Source organism: Zootoca vivipara, chromosome 1 (genome assembly GCF_963506605.1).
Source record: "Zootoca vivipara chromosome 1, rZooViv1.1, whole genome shotgun sequence".
Classification (NCBI taxonomy): Eukaryota; Metazoa; Chordata; class Lepidosauria; order Squamata; family Lacertidae; genus Zootoca; species Zootoca vivipara.
In genome coordinates this window covers 125,804,644-125,822,541 of record NC_083276.1, presented here as the reverse complement: position 1 = coordinate 125,822,541, position 17,898 = coordinate 125,804,644, and the positions used below count along the sequence as shown (strand labels likewise).

General features: G+C 45.0%; 1 protein-coding gene across 1 annotated transcript in view; it reads right to left on the bottom strand.

Moving 5' to 3' along the window:
• Nucleotides 1-1,435: 1,435 nt before the first annotated feature.
• The window catches only part of LOC118096166 (cytochrome P450 20A1), a 27,497-nt gene continuing 11,034 nt past the window's right edge, over nucleotides 1,436-17,898 (bottom strand). Inside the window, exons 7-13 of the mRNA XM_035137571.2 lie at nucleotides 17,613-17,728; nucleotides 15,525-15,579; nucleotides 13,202-13,322; nucleotides 12,215-12,326; nucleotides 10,004-10,068; nucleotides 4,851-4,940; nucleotides 1,436-3,068 (exon numbers count right to left, since the gene is read on the bottom strand). Of these exons, the coding sequence (XP_034993462.2) occupies nucleotides 2,918-3,068; nucleotides 4,851-4,940; nucleotides 10,004-10,068; nucleotides 12,215-12,326; nucleotides 13,202-13,322; nucleotides 15,525-15,579; nucleotides 17,613-17,728 (710 nt within the window). The 3' untranslated portion in view covers nucleotides 1,436-2,917. The remainder of the gene's footprint in view (nucleotides 3,069-4,850; nucleotides 4,941-10,003; nucleotides 10,069-12,214; nucleotides 12,327-13,201; nucleotides 13,323-15,524; nucleotides 15,580-17,612; nucleotides 17,729-17,898) is intronic.

Below are 17,898 nucleotides of genomic sequence, written 5' to 3'. Positions count from 1 at the left end.
CCCAGCTAACAGGACCAGTGGTCAGGGATGATGGGAATTGTAGCCCCAAAACATCTGGAGGGCCGAGTTTGCCTGTGCCTGGTCTAGTCCTTCCCCTGCCTATTCTTAAGAGGGTCTCTTCTCCAGTCTTCAGAGAATAGCTGGAAGTGGGGAGGCAGAAAAGGGTCCCCCTTTCCTTCCACTCTGCAGTTTAATCTGAAATCTTAGGTGCAGTACTGCGCTGAGAGCTCAGAAACTGCTCGAGCTCGTGAAGTTCCCTGTTGCAAAATGTGTCTAGAGCAATGGGGGTTCCGAACACTGGCCACAACCTGATGAAGGAGCAGTTCCGCTTAATCCTGCGATTCTCCACCCTATGCTCAACCTGTAAAGAAAACTATGTTAAAAACAACCACAGGCTTCCCCAGCAATCAAAGTACAGTATGTCAAAGCATACTTTATTTAAGGAAAGAATGAAGTTAGAAAGGAAGCAGGAGAACAGCACACCCAATCAAGTCCAGGATCAAGTAATGAGAAAATAAGTTCTTAATTCCCATCTGCGGTGGAAGTCAAAGAATGCACACTCGGTTCTAGTCTCACCTTATAAACCACGCTCACTGAAATGTTGGGCAAAGCACAACCCATTCTGCAACTTGCACGCAAAAAGCGGGAGACACACAGAGCTCTGCGTGTCTAAAATTGAAGACATATAAACTCTTCTGCATGTGCTCCCTGCATAATCCAATCACGGATGCAGAGCCTCCATGTCTACAAGATGTTCTTGCACTTTCTGCAGCAGGCATGGGAGATAGCAGGCCATACCCTACTTCGGGCGCTGCAAATGCAGATAGGAAGCTGAGAACATACCTACTGGTGCTCAAGATTCCCGGCATTCTCTTACAAGCCTTGGAAAGTCTTTTGGACCCTAGGCGGCTGCGTTTGGGCCATTTTGTATAAGTAGGTCATCTGCTTCCTGCTTCTTGGTCAATCACCTTGCAGCCTTAATACTGGGGGGTAGGGAGGATAAACAGGCATCTTGTGGCATTCAAAAGGTTTATAGTACCTGGCAAATGTCAGAAGGCATTTCCATCACCCATCGCCTGGTTTTTCCAAAGTTGCATAGCGTTGATGTTGAGAAACAGGTTTATTGTGCTGATCAGTGATCAAGTCAAACACTCACCTCAAAATCTTAAGAGAATCTGCCTTCTGGAAAGGGCTTGATTCACCCCAGTACAGATGGCAACAATTTTGCACGGAAGATCCATTCCCAGCCCCGTTCTGGGGCAAAAAGAACCCACACGCTGGCAATTGTGCATCACTTGGGGACATGCCTAAAATGGTTGTTGCCTGTAGGTGTCATACAAAAGCATAGGGTACCCCTAGGCAGAGCACAGGGAGGTGGGGAATTCAAATAAGGTGCCTCCTCGCCAGATAAGTCTAAACAATGGTTTGTAGCACGGTAAAGAAAGAAAGAAAAGAAAAATCCGGGGCTGCTAACCAGTCACAAGCCTTTAAACTTAGTGTACTAATTTTGCTGACTGTTCTTATTTGCCTGTTTGCATGGATAGAAGAATTACAATTTAAAAAGTTAGCAGGAAGAGGAACTCTGATAAATAAATAAAAAAGGCACCTGGGCCTGAAAACAATTGGAAACTTTGTATATAAAATGGGTTGATGATAATGCATAACAGAGATTCATTTTGATCGGAGCTACTTTTGAAAACAAAACACTGCATTGGTAGCGCAGCTGGTTTGGCAGAAAAGCAGCTCTTCCCAGTCTCCGTTGAAAAAAATTAAAAGGCAACATCCTTAGGTGTGTTCTTCTGGATTAATTCAGTTCAGAACTACTCCTGCACACAAAGAGAATTCATCAATACAATCACTGTGCCTCACTCCTGAACCTGATCAGTCCCAATCCAGTTTAAGTCAGTTGCGGCCAAGTCCCATTGAATGCAACGGGGTGTCTCCAACTTACAATGAACGTGTTCCATTGCTTTCAATGGGGATTAGTCGCAACTGACTTAAACTGGATTGGAGCCTGGACTAGGCATACAAATGAGAAGCTGTAACTAACTAATGTGCTTCTGCATGTGATCTTGAATATTCACCCACAGATTTATTGAATGCGGGCTTCTGGCCTCCTTTGCACACCTTAACAGCCAGTCTGCAACCATTTGGTCTTTTGTAGCTAAGTCAAGGCTTAAATTAAGGCTAGAACTCGTCAAACGTTACACCAAAAATTGTGTTTTCCCATGCAACGACACAGTCCTGAAAAAGTGATTCCTGCCCCTGTGAGAATAAAAAGTGTTCCTTCATATATAAAAACAAGTTTGCAGAATCTACAACAGAATGTGCGGCTATTTTGCAACTCTAATTATTTCCAGCTTTCAGTGGTGGGAGCTTAGTCTGCAATACATTTATTCTATAAATTTATCCTCTTCTGTCAACCCTTCAGATTATATTACAGTTTTGTTACAGACAAAACTGATTATCTTCAGTGTTTTGGTAGAGTTGCCATATTTCAAAAAGTGAAAATCCGGACACAAAAATGGTTGTCGAGTAAAAAAGTTGTTGAACTGTTATTTGTTTTTTGTTTTGCCAAAAGTTGTTGAGCTTTTATTGCAAAATAAAACGTTTTTGAACTGTTTTTAAGGAAATTCGCCAAAATCTAGACTTCCGACATGGATTGCCATACGTCCGGATCTTCCCAGACACGTCAGCAATTTTCACCCAGACGCTGTTTCTGACTGCCATATTCTGGTTATGTCTGGGAAATTCTGGACATACGGCACCCCTAGCTTAGGCCATTTTCATTAAAGAAGAGGGGAAGTATTTTAGGCCAAGAAGGCCTAAAAATTACTACAGTACAGTGAGATAACGGAAGACGGCGGATGGCACCAACAGGATTCTTCTCTTGAAATAAAATTCCACGGCTCTCGCCTCAGTTTCTCTTGGATATGGTTATCCAGGCTTCCTCCTTTGGCGAGGTGACCAGCTCATATCTGGTATCCACGACTTGACCTTCTACAGCATGCAAGTGGAGTTTCCTCACGATCACAGTCAGCAGGATTGTAGCTACCGTGTAAGCAAACCTGGATAACCCGAGGGGAGGAGAAGGCAAATAAGAAAAAGGCAGAGGCTTGAATCCTCCCAAACGCCTCTCTGGAGTGTGGGACCCTGAGGGAGGGCAGGGGCTTCCAATTTGGGGCAATTCCCCTCCTCTCCTTGCGCCCCATCCCACACTGCTGAGGAGGTACCTGTCAGCTTGTGCATTTCTTAGTACAGAAAGTATTGATCTGATGTGTAGAGAGCTTTCCTATTCTAATTAATTCAAGAGGGTTCTGGAAGCTTCTCTGTGTGAAAGAAGCAAGCAGAAGGTTCCTGGTGTTTGGGTTATTCCTTCAGAGAAGCTGAGTACAGCTGGCTTAAAGTGGTTCTGTTATCTCGTATGCCAAGGTCATGCTGGCAATAAAAATAGGCCAGAAGGAGCCTGGGTTCCACTTTCTCTTTCTATCACTCTTCCTTCTGGTGGGGTGTTCTGTACAGAGTATGCTTAGCGTTGAGTTTTAGACTTATTATAAGTTATTGTAAGTTAGGTTAAGTCTGCAGCAACTGGATTTCCTATGGACAGTGCCAATCCTGAATGCATTGGATTTGTGACCATGGTGCTCATTTGCCTTCAGTAGCAGTAAAGCTCTGCTGGATGAAATATTAATTGCCTCTATTTTTTTGGGAATCCCGCAACATGTTTAAGATTTTACTCTGCTAACTATACGTTGGAAACTGCTCTGGATCAATATTGAGTAGAATTTCATGACAGTACCCCCCCCCCGAGTCTTTTTTTGCAGGGCCCAGTCACCACTCCGGAGGCGAGGGGGAGAGTAAGAAAGAGGAGTGGACAGAAAAATTCCCTTCCATCTTATCTCTAGGATCAAAGCAAGAACAGGCAACGGAGGAGATCACACAATGTTAGACTGGCCTCGACCAGGACCAGGGCCTTCTCAGTACTAGCCCCGACCTGGTGGAATGCTCTCTCTCAGGAGACTAGGGTCCAGTGGGAGTTTTCATCTTTTCGTAGGGCCTGCAAGACGGAGCTGTTCCGCTTGGCCTTTGGACTAACTCAGTCTGACCCCGGTTTTACCCACCCCTAAGGCTTTATCCTACAGTTATTTAAATGAGGTTGCACTTGTAGATTCCTAATTTTAAAATTGAATTTTAACATTGTATTTAATCTGCATTTTAATTGAATTGTTTCTTTTATGCTTGCTTTGATATTGTTGTTAGACGCCCTGAGCCCGGTCTTGACTGGGAAGGGCGGGGTATAAATAAAATAATAATAATAATAATAATAATAATAATAATAATAATAATAATAATAAATCCATTACGCAGAATGACCTGGACAAAATGCTACCCAAAAGGCCCCCTCTCTCTCTTGCTGCCTCACTCCTCATCATAGCTGCCAAGTCTCCCGTTTTCCCCGGGAAATCCCCGTTTTTCCAGCTGTTCCTAGCTGAAAAAATGGATTTTTTTTGTTTTCCCCCGGTTTATTCTGGTGCGGCGGCCATTTTGGAACTGGGCGGAGCATGCTCAGAAGCGACTTTTGATGCTGCTCTGCCCAGTTCCAAAAGGGCTGCAGCGTGACTTCCGGTGTGGCGGCCATTTTGGAACAGGGCAAAGCAGCATCAAAAGTCGCTTCTGAGCATGCTCCGCCCAGTTCCAAAATGGCAGCAGCGCTACTTCCGGTCTGCTATTTCCGGCCCAGTCCCTTATTTCTCTGACAGCAACTTGGCAGGTATGTTCCTCATAGAAACAGAGATGCTCTCTTCTTGCTCCCCTCCCCCCCCCCGAAAAAATTAAAAAAACATGCTCACCTCAGTTCAGGGCATTCCTGGCTCCCTGAGAAACCCAGAAGGGAGAAGTTTTTCATGGCAGAGTCGTCACTGAATCTATCTGGATCAAATCTACAAGAGAAAGAAGGAACAAAAATAAGGATCGGAAACCTCTCTGACCCCAAGAACTAGGTCTGCAAGAATGCCATTATAAGGTAGAAAGTACATCAGCACAAGATATACAAGTTCCCAGTGTCTGTGTGCCTGAACCCTTTTCTCCCTCGATTCTCTACTGCTTGCTAAAGCCCTGCAATCTAAGTTCTCTGCTCTCCTTTCCTTGCAGCCTGCCTGCCGGCCTGCACAGTACTTCCTCCCAATATTTCTCAACCCAGCCAGCCTGCGAACAGGTACCTGTGCAGAAGCTGATGATTCATTAGAAAGAAAAGCTTGTTTCGCCATCAGGTCAGTGGGTTTTTGGTGTGGTTTTTTTTAATAAAAAAAAAGCAATTATACAGCCTAGTGTCTAAATTAACGTTAAGATTGCCACCATCGAGGGATTGACAAAAGCAGTAAGATGATGCCAGGCGTTAAATAATTCGGTATTCGAATGATTGGTATAAGTAATTGTATTATAATTTGGTATTGTTATAATGAGGCTGTTATTGGATGGTAATTGAAAATTAAGATGATGCCAGGTTGTTTGTTTCCAAAGCAAAAAGGGAAAAGTGTGTGTTGGGGGTGGGGGGAAGCATTCACCGCAGAAAATAATATCGAGTAGAGGCTGTGTTGCAGCACATGTGCTATTTTACATGCATGGTATTTCTCTGGGTGTGAAAAGATTTATTTATTTATTTTATTCTTCAAACCTTTAGCTGTTTGAGTGTTGCACCCTTTTCTTAAAAGCCAGCTGGGATTTGCAGTGATAACAGCAAATTCAGCTCATATTTGCTGAATTCCCTACTGCCAACTTTTTAAAAAGCCAACCTAGAGGCAATCAGAACAGGCAGCTATTAGTAGCTGCCGTATAGGGAAGAAAGTTCATTTTTTTGCTTTTTGGGGTCAATGCAGCAGGATTTGCGGGAGGCAACAGTTTCTCCTTGTCAAGAGTTGCTTCCACTTCCCATACTCCTGCCCTCCACCCATAATTTCTTTCATCCCACTGACATCATCACCACGTATAGCTCTCAGGCAAGTGCCCTCATTTCACCCCACGGTTTGCACGCTGCAGGAATTGACAGCAAGCTCCGGCTGAAAACCAGTTTTGGAAGGTGCCAGCGGAGCACACACACAAGATCCCATGCTCAGTCTCTGGTATCCACCGTTGAAAAGTATCTCTGGGACCAGGACTCTGATAGAAGATTTGCAATTTAAAAAGTTAGCAGAAAGAGGAACTCTTTGATTAAAAAAAAAAAAAGGCACTTGCACCTGAAAACAATTTGGAACACTGTGTATAAAATGGGTCGATGATAATACGTAATGGAGATTCATTTTGATCTGCTGCCTGTCAAATAGTAACAGGCCAAGGACTGCCAGGGAGGCATAGCTGCCAAGTCTCCCGTATTCCCCGGGAAACCCCTGTTTTTCCAGCTGTCCCCAACCGAAAAAACGGATTTTTTTGTTTCCCCCCCGGTTTATTCTGGCGCGGCGGCCATTTTGGAACTGGGCGGGGCATGCTCAGAAGCGACCTTTGATGCTGCTTTGCCCAGTTCCAAACTGGCTGCAGCGCGACTTCTGGTGCGGCGGCCATTTTGGAATAGGGCAGAACAGCACCAAAAGTAGCTTCTGAGCATGCTCCGCCCAGTTCCAAAATGGCGGCAGCGCTACTTCCGGTCTGCTACTTCCGGTCCAGTCCCTTATTTCTCAGGCCGGAACTTGGCAGCTATGCAGGGAGGGCATAAAAAGGCAAGGGTCATAAACTTTTTAAAAATGAGGCGTCTTATGCTCATTGTCATGAAACAGTTGGGGAGGGGGCGGTTCAACACAACCCCCACTCACATTTTAAAGAACCCCGAAGGGGCTGCGGGGCAACGTGGCGCCACTAAATTCAGTCACAGCCCCGCCGAACGCACAGATGGCATGGCTGCCGGGCACTATCGGCAGCAGAGGCTTCCCCAGTCCCTGCCAGCCTCCATCTCCACCTGCCTGCGATGGGCAACACTTTCTGTTGGCTTCAGGACAGGACTGGGGGTGGACCGCCCACAGATGGGAGACCGGTTCAGAGTAAGATGCCATCGCCAGGTTGTGATCACCAGGTCACCTTCCAGCCTCCAGGCGCAGCACCGGGCAAATGTATTCTCCCCTTGCTTTCTAAATCCCCTTTATGGCAGGTGTGGGGAACCTCTGGCCCTTCAGATGAGTTACAGTTCCCACCAGCCCCAGAAAGAATGGCCCATGCTGAGGGAAGGTGGGAGTTGTAGTTCAGCAACATGCAACGGCGATAGCTCAGAGGGTAGAGCACAAGATTGTTTATCTCAGGGTCGCAGGTTCGAGTCCGACACCGGGGCAAAAAAGTCACGCATGGCAGGGACTTGGGCTGGAGTACCCTCATGATCCCTTCCAACGCTGTGAGTCTATGAGAGCCACAGGCTCCCCACGGTTGCCATAAAGGGAATTTAGGAAGCAAGCGGAGAATAACTTTGCACAGGTCACACCTGTGCATGCACACACACACAAACACACATCCCATTCCCCCTCCATTGCTCACATTGCCCTAAAGACGAGTGTTTTATGAGGAACATGTCTGTTTCCACATCATTTGCAGAACACCGAAGAGCCTAAGGCAGAAAATCCAGACAGCATTTCTGTGGCCGACAATTTTGTTTAGTCGTAGATCTGACGGGCTGCGGACTTTTTAACAATACAGTCATGCCTTGGTTGTTGAACAGAATACATTCCGGAAGTCCGTTCGACTTCCGAAAAGGTTGGAAAACCAAGGCACGGCTTCTGATTGCCTGCAGGAGCTTTCTGCACTCAATTGGAAGCTGTGGAAGTCGTATCGGACGTTCGGCTTCCAAAAACAGTTCGCAAACCAGAACATTCACTTCTGTGTTTGCAGCATTCAGGAGCCAAAACGTTTGAGTCACAAGACGTTTGAAAACTAAGGTATGACTGTACTCCAATATCCAACACCTAGCCATTTTTTACTTTTCACCCTTCCCCGGCCCCAAGAAAAGAGTGTGGCAGCCATTTTTTAAAAGGGACAAGACTTGCACTTCCAGTTCTTCCTGTGGAACTCCTGGAGACTACGATTCTTATTGGCTGTGTTGCTCATCTGCTTCCTTTTTCTAAGAGGAAAGCTATGGCTGCCGGAGAGAGAACAGGGGCTCTTAGACTGATTTTATTTCTTCAAATTCAGCCCTACTGTGTTTCCTCCCTGAACTGAAATCAGTGAGCAACGGTGCCCGAACTATTAAAAGTTGCCATCTGGAGGCTAAGGAGAGCTAGAGCAGTTTCTGTCATGCTGCAGAAGTCAAAATCTGAAGCCAAGAATCCATAAAAAAGAGACTGGAAATGAGGTAGAACCTCCATTTCCTTAAAAACAGAAACCCATGATTGATGTTTCCTCCTCCGAACCACAGATTTTATTATGAATTGCAATTGCAACATCTCCTTCTCACAGCGACCTGTTTTTAAAAAGAAAATCCTGCACACAACATTTGCCACAGAAGGTCAGGAACGCTCAGAAAAGGAAGTTATTGATTAAAAAAAAATGCCACCAAAAGCATTTTGCAAGATCACATTTGCAGTTATATAAAGCCTTGAGTTTGAAAGCAAGAATGCAAATCCGTCTTAACAAAGGGGCTTTTTGCGTCACCCATGATGTTTAATTAGGTTCAAAAATATATAGAACTGAACTGCACGTTCAGGACCATCTCCTGGGACTGTATTGGGGGGGGGATAAATGTTTGATTCTCCCGCACTTCTAAAACCTCCTGTCTGTTAAAAAGGAAGGCATCAAGGAGGGGTCTTCTGCAATACAGCTGTAAGCTATTTCCAGAGCATCAAGCATATGGCAAGAGGCTATTTCACCTCTCGCCATCCCATACAAGCAGCACAACAGACCGGTTGTCAGTTCATTTCCGGGCCTAATTCAAGGTGTTCACGTTACTGTTTAAAGTCCTAAATGACTTAGGCTCCGAATACCTGAAAGACTGCCTCCTTCCCTACAGACGGCAGGCAAACCTGTATCAGGAATTTTTTAATGTCTTAATGTTTTACCATTTTTTATGTAAGTTGCCCAGAGTGGCTGGGAAAACCCAGCCAGATGGGCAGGGTATAAATATTATTATTATTATTATTATTATTATTATTATTATTATTATTACATATTCCCTTGGCTGCTATGGCTCAGTTGGTTAGAGCGTGGTGCTGATAATGCCAAGGTTGCAGGTTCAATCCCCGTATGGGACAACTGCATATTCCTACATTGCAGGGGGTTGGACTAGATGACCCCCAGGGTCCCTTCCAGCTCTACGATTCTATGATAGAATCACAGAATCGTAGAGTTGGAAGGGACCACGAGGGACATCTAGTCCAACCCCCTGCAATGCAGGAAACATTTGCCTAGTATGGGTCTCAAACCTACAACCTTGAGATTAAGAGTCTCATTCTCTACCAACTGAGCTATCCTGGGAAGCAAGGTCAAGAGAAGACTTCTTTTCCCACATGCTATTTTTCCATGCGCAGGGCTTAAAAAAAAAACCAGAAAAACCACTGGGGAGAATTCCAACATGCAGTCCTCCCCCTTGCCTCTAAAATGGTACAGTATACCTGAAGGAACGTCTCCAGCCCCATCGTTCAGCCCAGTCACTGAGCTCCAAGGGCCTTCTGGCAGTTCTCTAACTGCAAGAAGCGAAGTTACAGGGAACCAGCCAGAGGGCCTTTTTGGTAGTGGCACCTGCCCTGTGGAATGCCCTCCCATCAGATGACAAGGAAATAAACAACTCTCTGACTTTTAGAAGACATCTGAAGGCAGCCCTGTTTTTAATATTTGATGAATTATTGTATTTTAATATTTTGCTGGAGGCCGCCCAAAGTGGCTGGGGAAACCCAGCCAGATGGGTGGGGTATAAATTAATAAGTAATAATAATAATAATAATAATAATAACAGCCCAAGCATCCATTTAGAAACACGTGGCAAAATCAGCTGGAAGGGGAAAGACAGAAACGGATAAAGTAACTTGTGTTTCCATACTTATAGGGCAACGGCCAGGCCGAGCTGTCGTGTAACACCACACCGAGCGCATACAGCACGAGAGTCTGAAACGAAATGAAAAATGCATCACTTTAGCCAGGTCAGATTACACACCACATTTGCAGCACACAAACTGCACACTCTAACAGACCACTGCGGGCTTTGCAGAGGGATTCTGTACCTCTCAATAGGCCTTTCTCCCAAGCAAACTATGGGACCCAGGTGGGGCTGTGGGTTAAACCACTGAGCCTAGGGCTTGCTGATCAGAACGTCGGCGGTTCAAATCCCTGTGACGGGGTGAGCTCCCGTTGCTCGGTCCCAGCTCCTGCCAACCTAGCAGTTCGAAAGCACGTCAAAATGCAAGTAGATAAATAGGAACCGCTACAGCGGGAAGGTAAACGGCGTTTCCGTGTGCTGCTCTGGTTCGCCAGAAGCGGCTTTGTCATGCTGGCCACATGACCTGGAAGCTGTACGCCGGCTCCCTCAGCCAATAATGCGAGATGAGCGCGCAACCCCAGAGTCGGTCACGACTGGACCTAATGGTCAGGGGTCCCTTTACCTTTACCCCAAGCAAACTGGTACAGGATGTAAACTGAACAAGCTTTATTCCTGCAAAATCCAACCACCTTGCAGAATGAATTTGAAGTGAACCAATCTAATTTCCAGTTGTTAAATTTGAAAGGAGTGGGTTGGGGGGGGCGGTTTGCTAGTGAATAATAATAATAATAAATTTTTATTTATACCCTGCCCTCCCCAGTCAAAACCGGGCTGAGGGCGGCTAACACCAATAAAATTACAATAAAACATAAAAAGAAATTAATTAAAAGACAGATTAAAATACAATATTAAAATTTAAAATGCAGCCTCATTTTAAGTAGTCCATAAATCCAAGCCATGAGGGAGGAAAACACAGGGGTCAGACTAAGTCCAGCCCAAAGGCCAGGCGGAACAGCTCTGTCTTGCAGGTCCTGCGGAAAGATGACAAATCCCGCAGGGCCCTGGTCTCCTGTGAAAGAGCATTCCACCAAGTTGGGGCCAATACTGAAAGGGCCCTGGCCCTAGTAGAGGCCAATCTAGCCACCTTATGGCTCGGGATCTCCGGAGTATTGTTGTTTGTGGACCTTAAGGTCCTCCGTGGGACATACCAGGAGAGGCGGTCCCGTAGGTAGGAAAGCAGACATCTACTAGGAAGCCAGCAATAAGAAACTGCTGTTATTGGAGGGGGGGGGAGAGAGACTGTATTTCAATGAAGGAATGCAAAAACAAAAACGCAGGCCCTGCAGGCTTCATTTTGTTTTATGAATGGAAATAAGATAGAAACTTCTAGGCAAGCTGATTAAAACAAGACTGATAGAAGACATCTTTTTCTAGTTTGTCTTTCAGATTGGTTCATTTGAGCTTTCCCTTCAGATGCGAGGAATGGTTTGAAGCTCTCTGCTAAAGCCGGACATCAGGATGCAATCCTGAGCACGCCTACCTAGAGAAAAGTGGGGTTTGGCTCCAAGCAAGCACAGATTGGAGGAGGTGGTCAGGATGAGTGAGGGTGGGAATGTTCCATTTAAATGAAGCTAGTAACCATAGCTTGGGTGATAGAGGAAACCAAGGTTACTTAGGAGATTTCCTTTTTAATCGTGGTTTACACGAAGGGTCTTCAGACGTGGGCAAGAGTCTTGGTGATCTGATAGCCTGGCTTACTGGAATAAGAACGCCCTCATGCATAAACTTCTACCTAAGCATTCCTATAATAAAACAAAATATTAGCTTTCATCCATAGGAAAGGGACACTTAAAAAAACTTTTAAAAAATTATTATTAAGGCTTATAGAGGAAAAATTCAAAACTTAGTACCTATCCCCCTTTTTGAACCAACAAAGACTTTGATCTAGATACAATAAAAACATTAAAGGGGGGGGGATAAATAAATAAATAGGTTAAAAGAGAAAGATCGAAAAATAATTCAGAAAGTAAAGAACTTCTGATTCTTCCTGTGTCTGCTATATAAAAACAATATCCGCTTCATCCAATCCAATATAACACCCAACAATTCCACTTTCTATGAGCAAATATTATTTTCAGTCCTCAAATCTAAATATCATTATTTCTTTTTCATGCAAAACGTCTCCGAGAGGTTTCCAACCTTTAACAAATGATAACAATGACTTTTCCCTGATTAGAGGAAAGGGAGGCTTTGAGCACTGGCTTCCAGTCCTACCTCTTTGGGAATAATATGCTGGTCTACTCTGCCCTCCAGCTCCTGCAGCCGAGCCGCAATCGGAGTCAGTCTTGATGTCCTCACAGTCTCACACAGAACCTGCCGGCAATATCTGCAAACAGAGAAACCCATTGCAAGCCTTTCGCTTGAAGCAAGAAAAAGGCAACAACAACAATGAAAACCCCATCCGACACACTTCTTCGGACTTCTTCAATTCTGTAAGGGCAAGAATCAAAACTAGGGCTTCACGTTAAGTTACAGCACAACTTGTAGCAGGATCAATCCATTAGCCTACAAATTGCATTTCAACTGGCCAGAACGCGGGCGCAGAATGTTCCCAAATTGCTAACCAAGCTTTGAAGAAAAGAAGTGCAACTTCTGATGTGGGGCTCCCCCCCCTAGTTCATTCAGTTCCCCCTCTGGTCCATGGATTTGCTTAAAAATCAGGGCCTAATGTTACAAGATTGCCTCGTAACCCGGGTTTGCAAACCCACTTCAGTTCTGGTTTGTGTTGACCATGGTTATAGCAGGATTTAAACAAAACGTAGAAAGGAGGAGGGAAATTGGTGTAAGAGAGAGGAACAGAAGGAGTGGAGTGCAAGGTCAGTCTGGATGAGCGTTCATCCTGATTTGTTTGCATAAAACAAGGCCTTCATTCAGATTTCTTTGCAGAGAGGCTATATGACGACATTGCATCAAGCCAACAGCAATTCAAATTGGCCCGGGACTTTTCCTATCAATTTCCTTATTGCAAGAAGTCAGATGTCTACTTGGAAGTAGGTCTGCTGCACACAAGCGCCAAATCGTCTTTAATTGCACAAGCTGAATTTGCCCCCGTGAGATTCCTACATGCCAAATCACAGCAACGTGGAAGAGGAGTGTGCGGTACAATCTTGCTCTCAAAACTGGTTAGATTATCAGGAAAGTTGCCGCTGTTGAGTTCCAAGCACAGCCATAAAACACACACACACACAACCAAGTGCATACCTGAGCTGCTCAATTTTCACAGGTGTAACTGGACCTTTCTCAAGAACTTGGTCCATCTCCTTGTAAAGCTTCTCCTGAATTTCTTTTGAGGTAGTCAAGAAATAAACTGCCCAGGTGCACACTGTTTAAAAAAAAAAGAGTATACATCAGAAGACGAGAGGATATAAGTCAGCAATTTCTTCCTTTCGATTTACAGTTCCTGTACGGTAGCTAAAAAAAAGAAAGAAAAAACGCAGAATGTAAAGATCAGATCATACGAAGCAGTGCTACCCACAAAGAGGAAACAGCTGTTCTGAGGAAATGAAAAAATTATGCTTCCAAAAACCAGAAGGACATTTCAAAAGGCTAAAGAGTTCTTTTGAAGTAAGGCTGCTACTTAGCAATTATGGAGTGCTTTCTCCTAAGTGCGTCACATGTAAGATTCAGCCAGCGCTATAACCACCCTGTAAAGTAGACAATGATTATTATTATTATTCCCACATTGCAGGTGGAGGCTGGGGAGATAGTAGCTTGCTGAAAGCTATCCAGTGAGTTTAAAGCAGAGCCCAGATTTAGATGATAAGACTTCTCGCTCATAACCCCTATGCTAGAATAGCTTTTGAAGGAGTTAGAAATATCTAGAGCAGGGATATGGATCCATCCCATGGGCTGGCCATTTCGACAGGCGGGTGGGAGACTGCCTACCCGTCAATCAACTGACATCACCATGGTGTCAGGCGACCCATTTTTCCTTTGCAGCATGGCAAACCGTGCTGGGGGGGGGGGGGCAAGCCATGCAAAGCTTAATGTCTCTACCTATCTGCCAACAGGCAGCAACTTCATGCCTGTAGAACATGGGTAGGCAAACTAAGGCCCGGGGCCCGGATCCAGCCCAATCGCCTCCTAAATCCGGTCCACGGACGGTCCAGGAATCAGCGTGTTTTTACATGAGTAAAACGTGTGCTTTTATTTAAAATGCATCTCTGGGTTATTTGTGGGGCATAGGAAGTTGTTCTTTTTAAAGATAGATAGATAGATAGATAGATAGATAGATAGATAGATAGATAGATAGATAGATAGATAGATAGACAGACAGACAGACAGACAGACAGACAGACAGACAGACAGACAGACAGACAGACAGACAGACAGACAGACAGTCTGGCCCCCCATGAGGTCTGAGGGACAGTGGACCGGCCTCCTGCTGAAAAAGTTTGCTGACCCCTGCTGTAGAAGTTTCCCCATGCCCCATTTGGGGCAGGGGTCAGCTGCACTACTGAGAGCTCCTTTTTCCCAGCTGGCTTGCTCTTACCACTGATCTGCTGACAGTCTATGACAGCAAGCCTCCCTTGCCGGCACGCAACAAAGAGCATACTTTTAAGGCTCATGATCATGTACCTGCAGTCGTGTCTCTACCTGCGCCATGCCCAATGGCATGTACGGCATCAGGTATCGGGCAGTTGGCTGTGGTTTGGAGAAAATGGCTTCATGTGATGAATGGGGACCAATCTCACCCCCAATCAAGTGAAACCTGATTCTGATAGAATGATCGAAATCATATTCTGTCCTTCGTCAGGGCTCAGTATGTGGGGATTTCCCATTTTATCTTTGGGACAACTCTACAAGGTAGGTTAGCCTGGAAAGACAATGACCCAAGGTCATCCAACTTTAATTAATTAAATTTCTGTATCATCCGCAAGGATCACAGGGCAGCTGGCCATATTAAGCTTCATGGCTGAGCAGTGATTTGAACCCAAGACTTCCTAGTCCCAATTCACCAACCATAGTATGTTGCAAGAACTGGACGTGGAGGAAGGGTTTAATTTCCTTCTTGGACACAAATCACCCCATGTATAAGATAAGCCCACAGGTGCAGGGTCAGCCAAGCCAATTGCTATACCAATGGCCCTGTGCCGTTTATGTAAGTGATTAAGGCATGTCAGTTCATTGGCGAACTGTGCGTTTGTCTGGGAGTCAGAGTCTGTGTTGTGTTTTGAATTGCTGGATCAATAGAAATATTTGTATATATCTGTATCTGCAAAGCCGACAAGCTGTATGCCTATATCAATGTCTGGGACTGTATTACTGAAGCCTTATCTTCTGCCCCAGTAAACTATTTTGAACTTCAATCTGCCTCTGTGTGGAGAATGGAACTAGGCGCGACTTCTGCTACATGGGTCTCACTTCAGAGTCCCAACATAATACACTCTTAGCTGTTGCTCACATATGGCTAGGCTTGGTCCGATGGGCAACTTTCTATCTTTCCATTGGCCTAGGACCTTGAAGACTAAAATCTATTGTGTTTGAGTTCCACAATGCTTTCTGTTCTGTTTTGTGTACTTACACTTAGCTGTGATTATGGACCCCGCCAGCGAGAATATCATTGTGTCTTCCAAAACCTAGGAAACAAAGTCTGGTTCAGGGAGACGGAATCAGTACATGGTAAAAATTGTCACTGTCCCATCAAAAATCTTGGCTGAAGGGACAAAGAATAAAATAGCAGGATCTGAGTAATTGCTCTAGTTATTAATAGTCTAAATAACAACTTTGTTTAGAATATGTAAAAAAGTAACAATATTAGGACCTGGAATTAATTCTATACTTGTTAATTACAGATACAGTGGAACGTCGGTTTACGAACCCCTCGGTTTACGAATTTTCGGTTTACGAACGCCGTGGACCCATCTGGAACCGATTAATTCACTTTCCATTACTTTCAATGGGAAAGTTCGCTTCAGTTTATGAACGCTTCAGTTTATGAACAGACTTTCGGAACCAATTACACCCATGCTTCGGGTTAAGTACGCTTCAGGTGAAGTACTCCGCGGACCCGTCTGGAACGGATTAATCCACTTTCCATTACTTTCAATGGGAAAGTTTGCTTCAGTTTATGAACACTTCAGTTTATGAACAGACTTCTGGAACAAATTGTGTTCATAAACCGAGGTACCACTGTATAGCAGGAAGAGCTTGGGACCAGAAGGAATGACTTCTCTTCCATAGCCCCTTTCAGAGTAGAAAAAATGTGCATCACGCAAACATTCAAAAACCTATACAGACACACAAAGAGCCCTCATATTTGTGCACCACTGTGTTCTAAAGGGTGTACAGTGGTACCTTGGTTCTCAAACACCTTGGTTCTCAAACGCTGCGCCTTGGTTTTTGAACATTTCAGAAGCCGAATGGACTTCCAGAACGGATTAAGTGTGGCGCCTTTGTTTTTGCTATTTATTTTGCGTTTTTGAGGCTTTTTTGGTTAATTTATTTTTGTGACTGTGGAATCCGGTTCAGCTGATTGATTGATTGATTGATTGTGTGACTGTGGAAATGGATAAAAGCCCCCCATCCAAACAGTGACTTTCATCAGTGCAGGTAAGTAAAAAAAATGTCATTTTAATTTTTATCTTCTACAATACTGTCTTATTTATTTTATAGTACAGTACATTGTTTATTGCTTTCATTTTATGGGTCAATGGTCTCGTTAGATAATAAAATTCATGTTAAATTCCCTTTTTTTAGGGGGTTGTTTTTAAAAGCCTGGAACAGATTAATCCGCTTTGCATTACTTTCTATGGGAAAGCGCGCCTTGGTTTTGGAACGCTTTGGTTTTGGAACGGACTTCCGGAACGGATTAAGTTTGAGAACCAAGGTCCCACTGTACCAGCGATGGTGCTAACTGCTGTGGAGTACATTCGAGTCTCAGGATCACCCTCTCTTTTGCTCCCGACATGAGTGGCTTTTCAAACTCGGCATGCAAACTAGCGAGGGGGCCCCAATCCTGCCCCCTTCCCCTGAGTGGGGTTTGAACTGCCATCTCCTACTTCCCAACTCTGGGCCACTCAAGTTGGTGCCATGAATGCTGTGCCTTGTTAAATGTCCCAGGCTGCTTGCCCAAAGGGTCTCCCTATGGACAAGCAGACACCTTGCCAAGGAACATGCTCGCTCAACTTGAGTTGGCGCTTCCCTCCAAGGAGGAAGTCATGCTTGGAACAGAAGGTGTCGCTGAGTCATTCAGGACAAGTCATAGCAGCGGCCTTTAAATGCCGGCTGCTCAAGGATTCCAAGATGGGGGTCTGAGGTTCAAACATGGAACCTGAAAGACTTGGACCAGCATGCCTTGCAAGCCACAGGCTAGCCGCTCCCCCACACAGGTCAACGCTGCATGGAGCCGTGTTAAGCAGAAGTAGCTGCTTCAAATGCTTCTCTCGGGACGAAAGCAAAGAGAGCAATCAAATAGAAATATATATTTAAAGCCTCATGGTTGCGAAAGGAGAAAACCCTCCCCCGCCCCTCTCTCTTCCTCTCTCGGATGAAGATTAAAATCGGGAGAAACAATGCAGGCAATTAAATTAATCAAAGCCAGCAGAATGCAATTACCAGCTGGTCTAGCGGGACTTCTGTTAATGGTTAATTACAGCACAGATGTAGATACCTGCTTGTCGCTCAGGTTCGCCTGCAGTAAAGGGTCCAAGAAGATGTCTCGGCTGAGCTTCTTCCCCTGTCGCTCTTTTATGACTTTCTTCAAGACCAACTCCATCTCCATCAGAGCTTCGGGCACAGGAAAACAAAACGGTTCTTTCATTAGCCGGCAAGGACATCGTCTCGGAGATCCCCTTGGCACACCAACCATGCCAGGCGGCTTGCAGTCCGCTCAACTCGTGAAGGCTGCTTCACACATTACAGATCAGGTGCGGGGAACCTTTGGAACTCCAGATGTT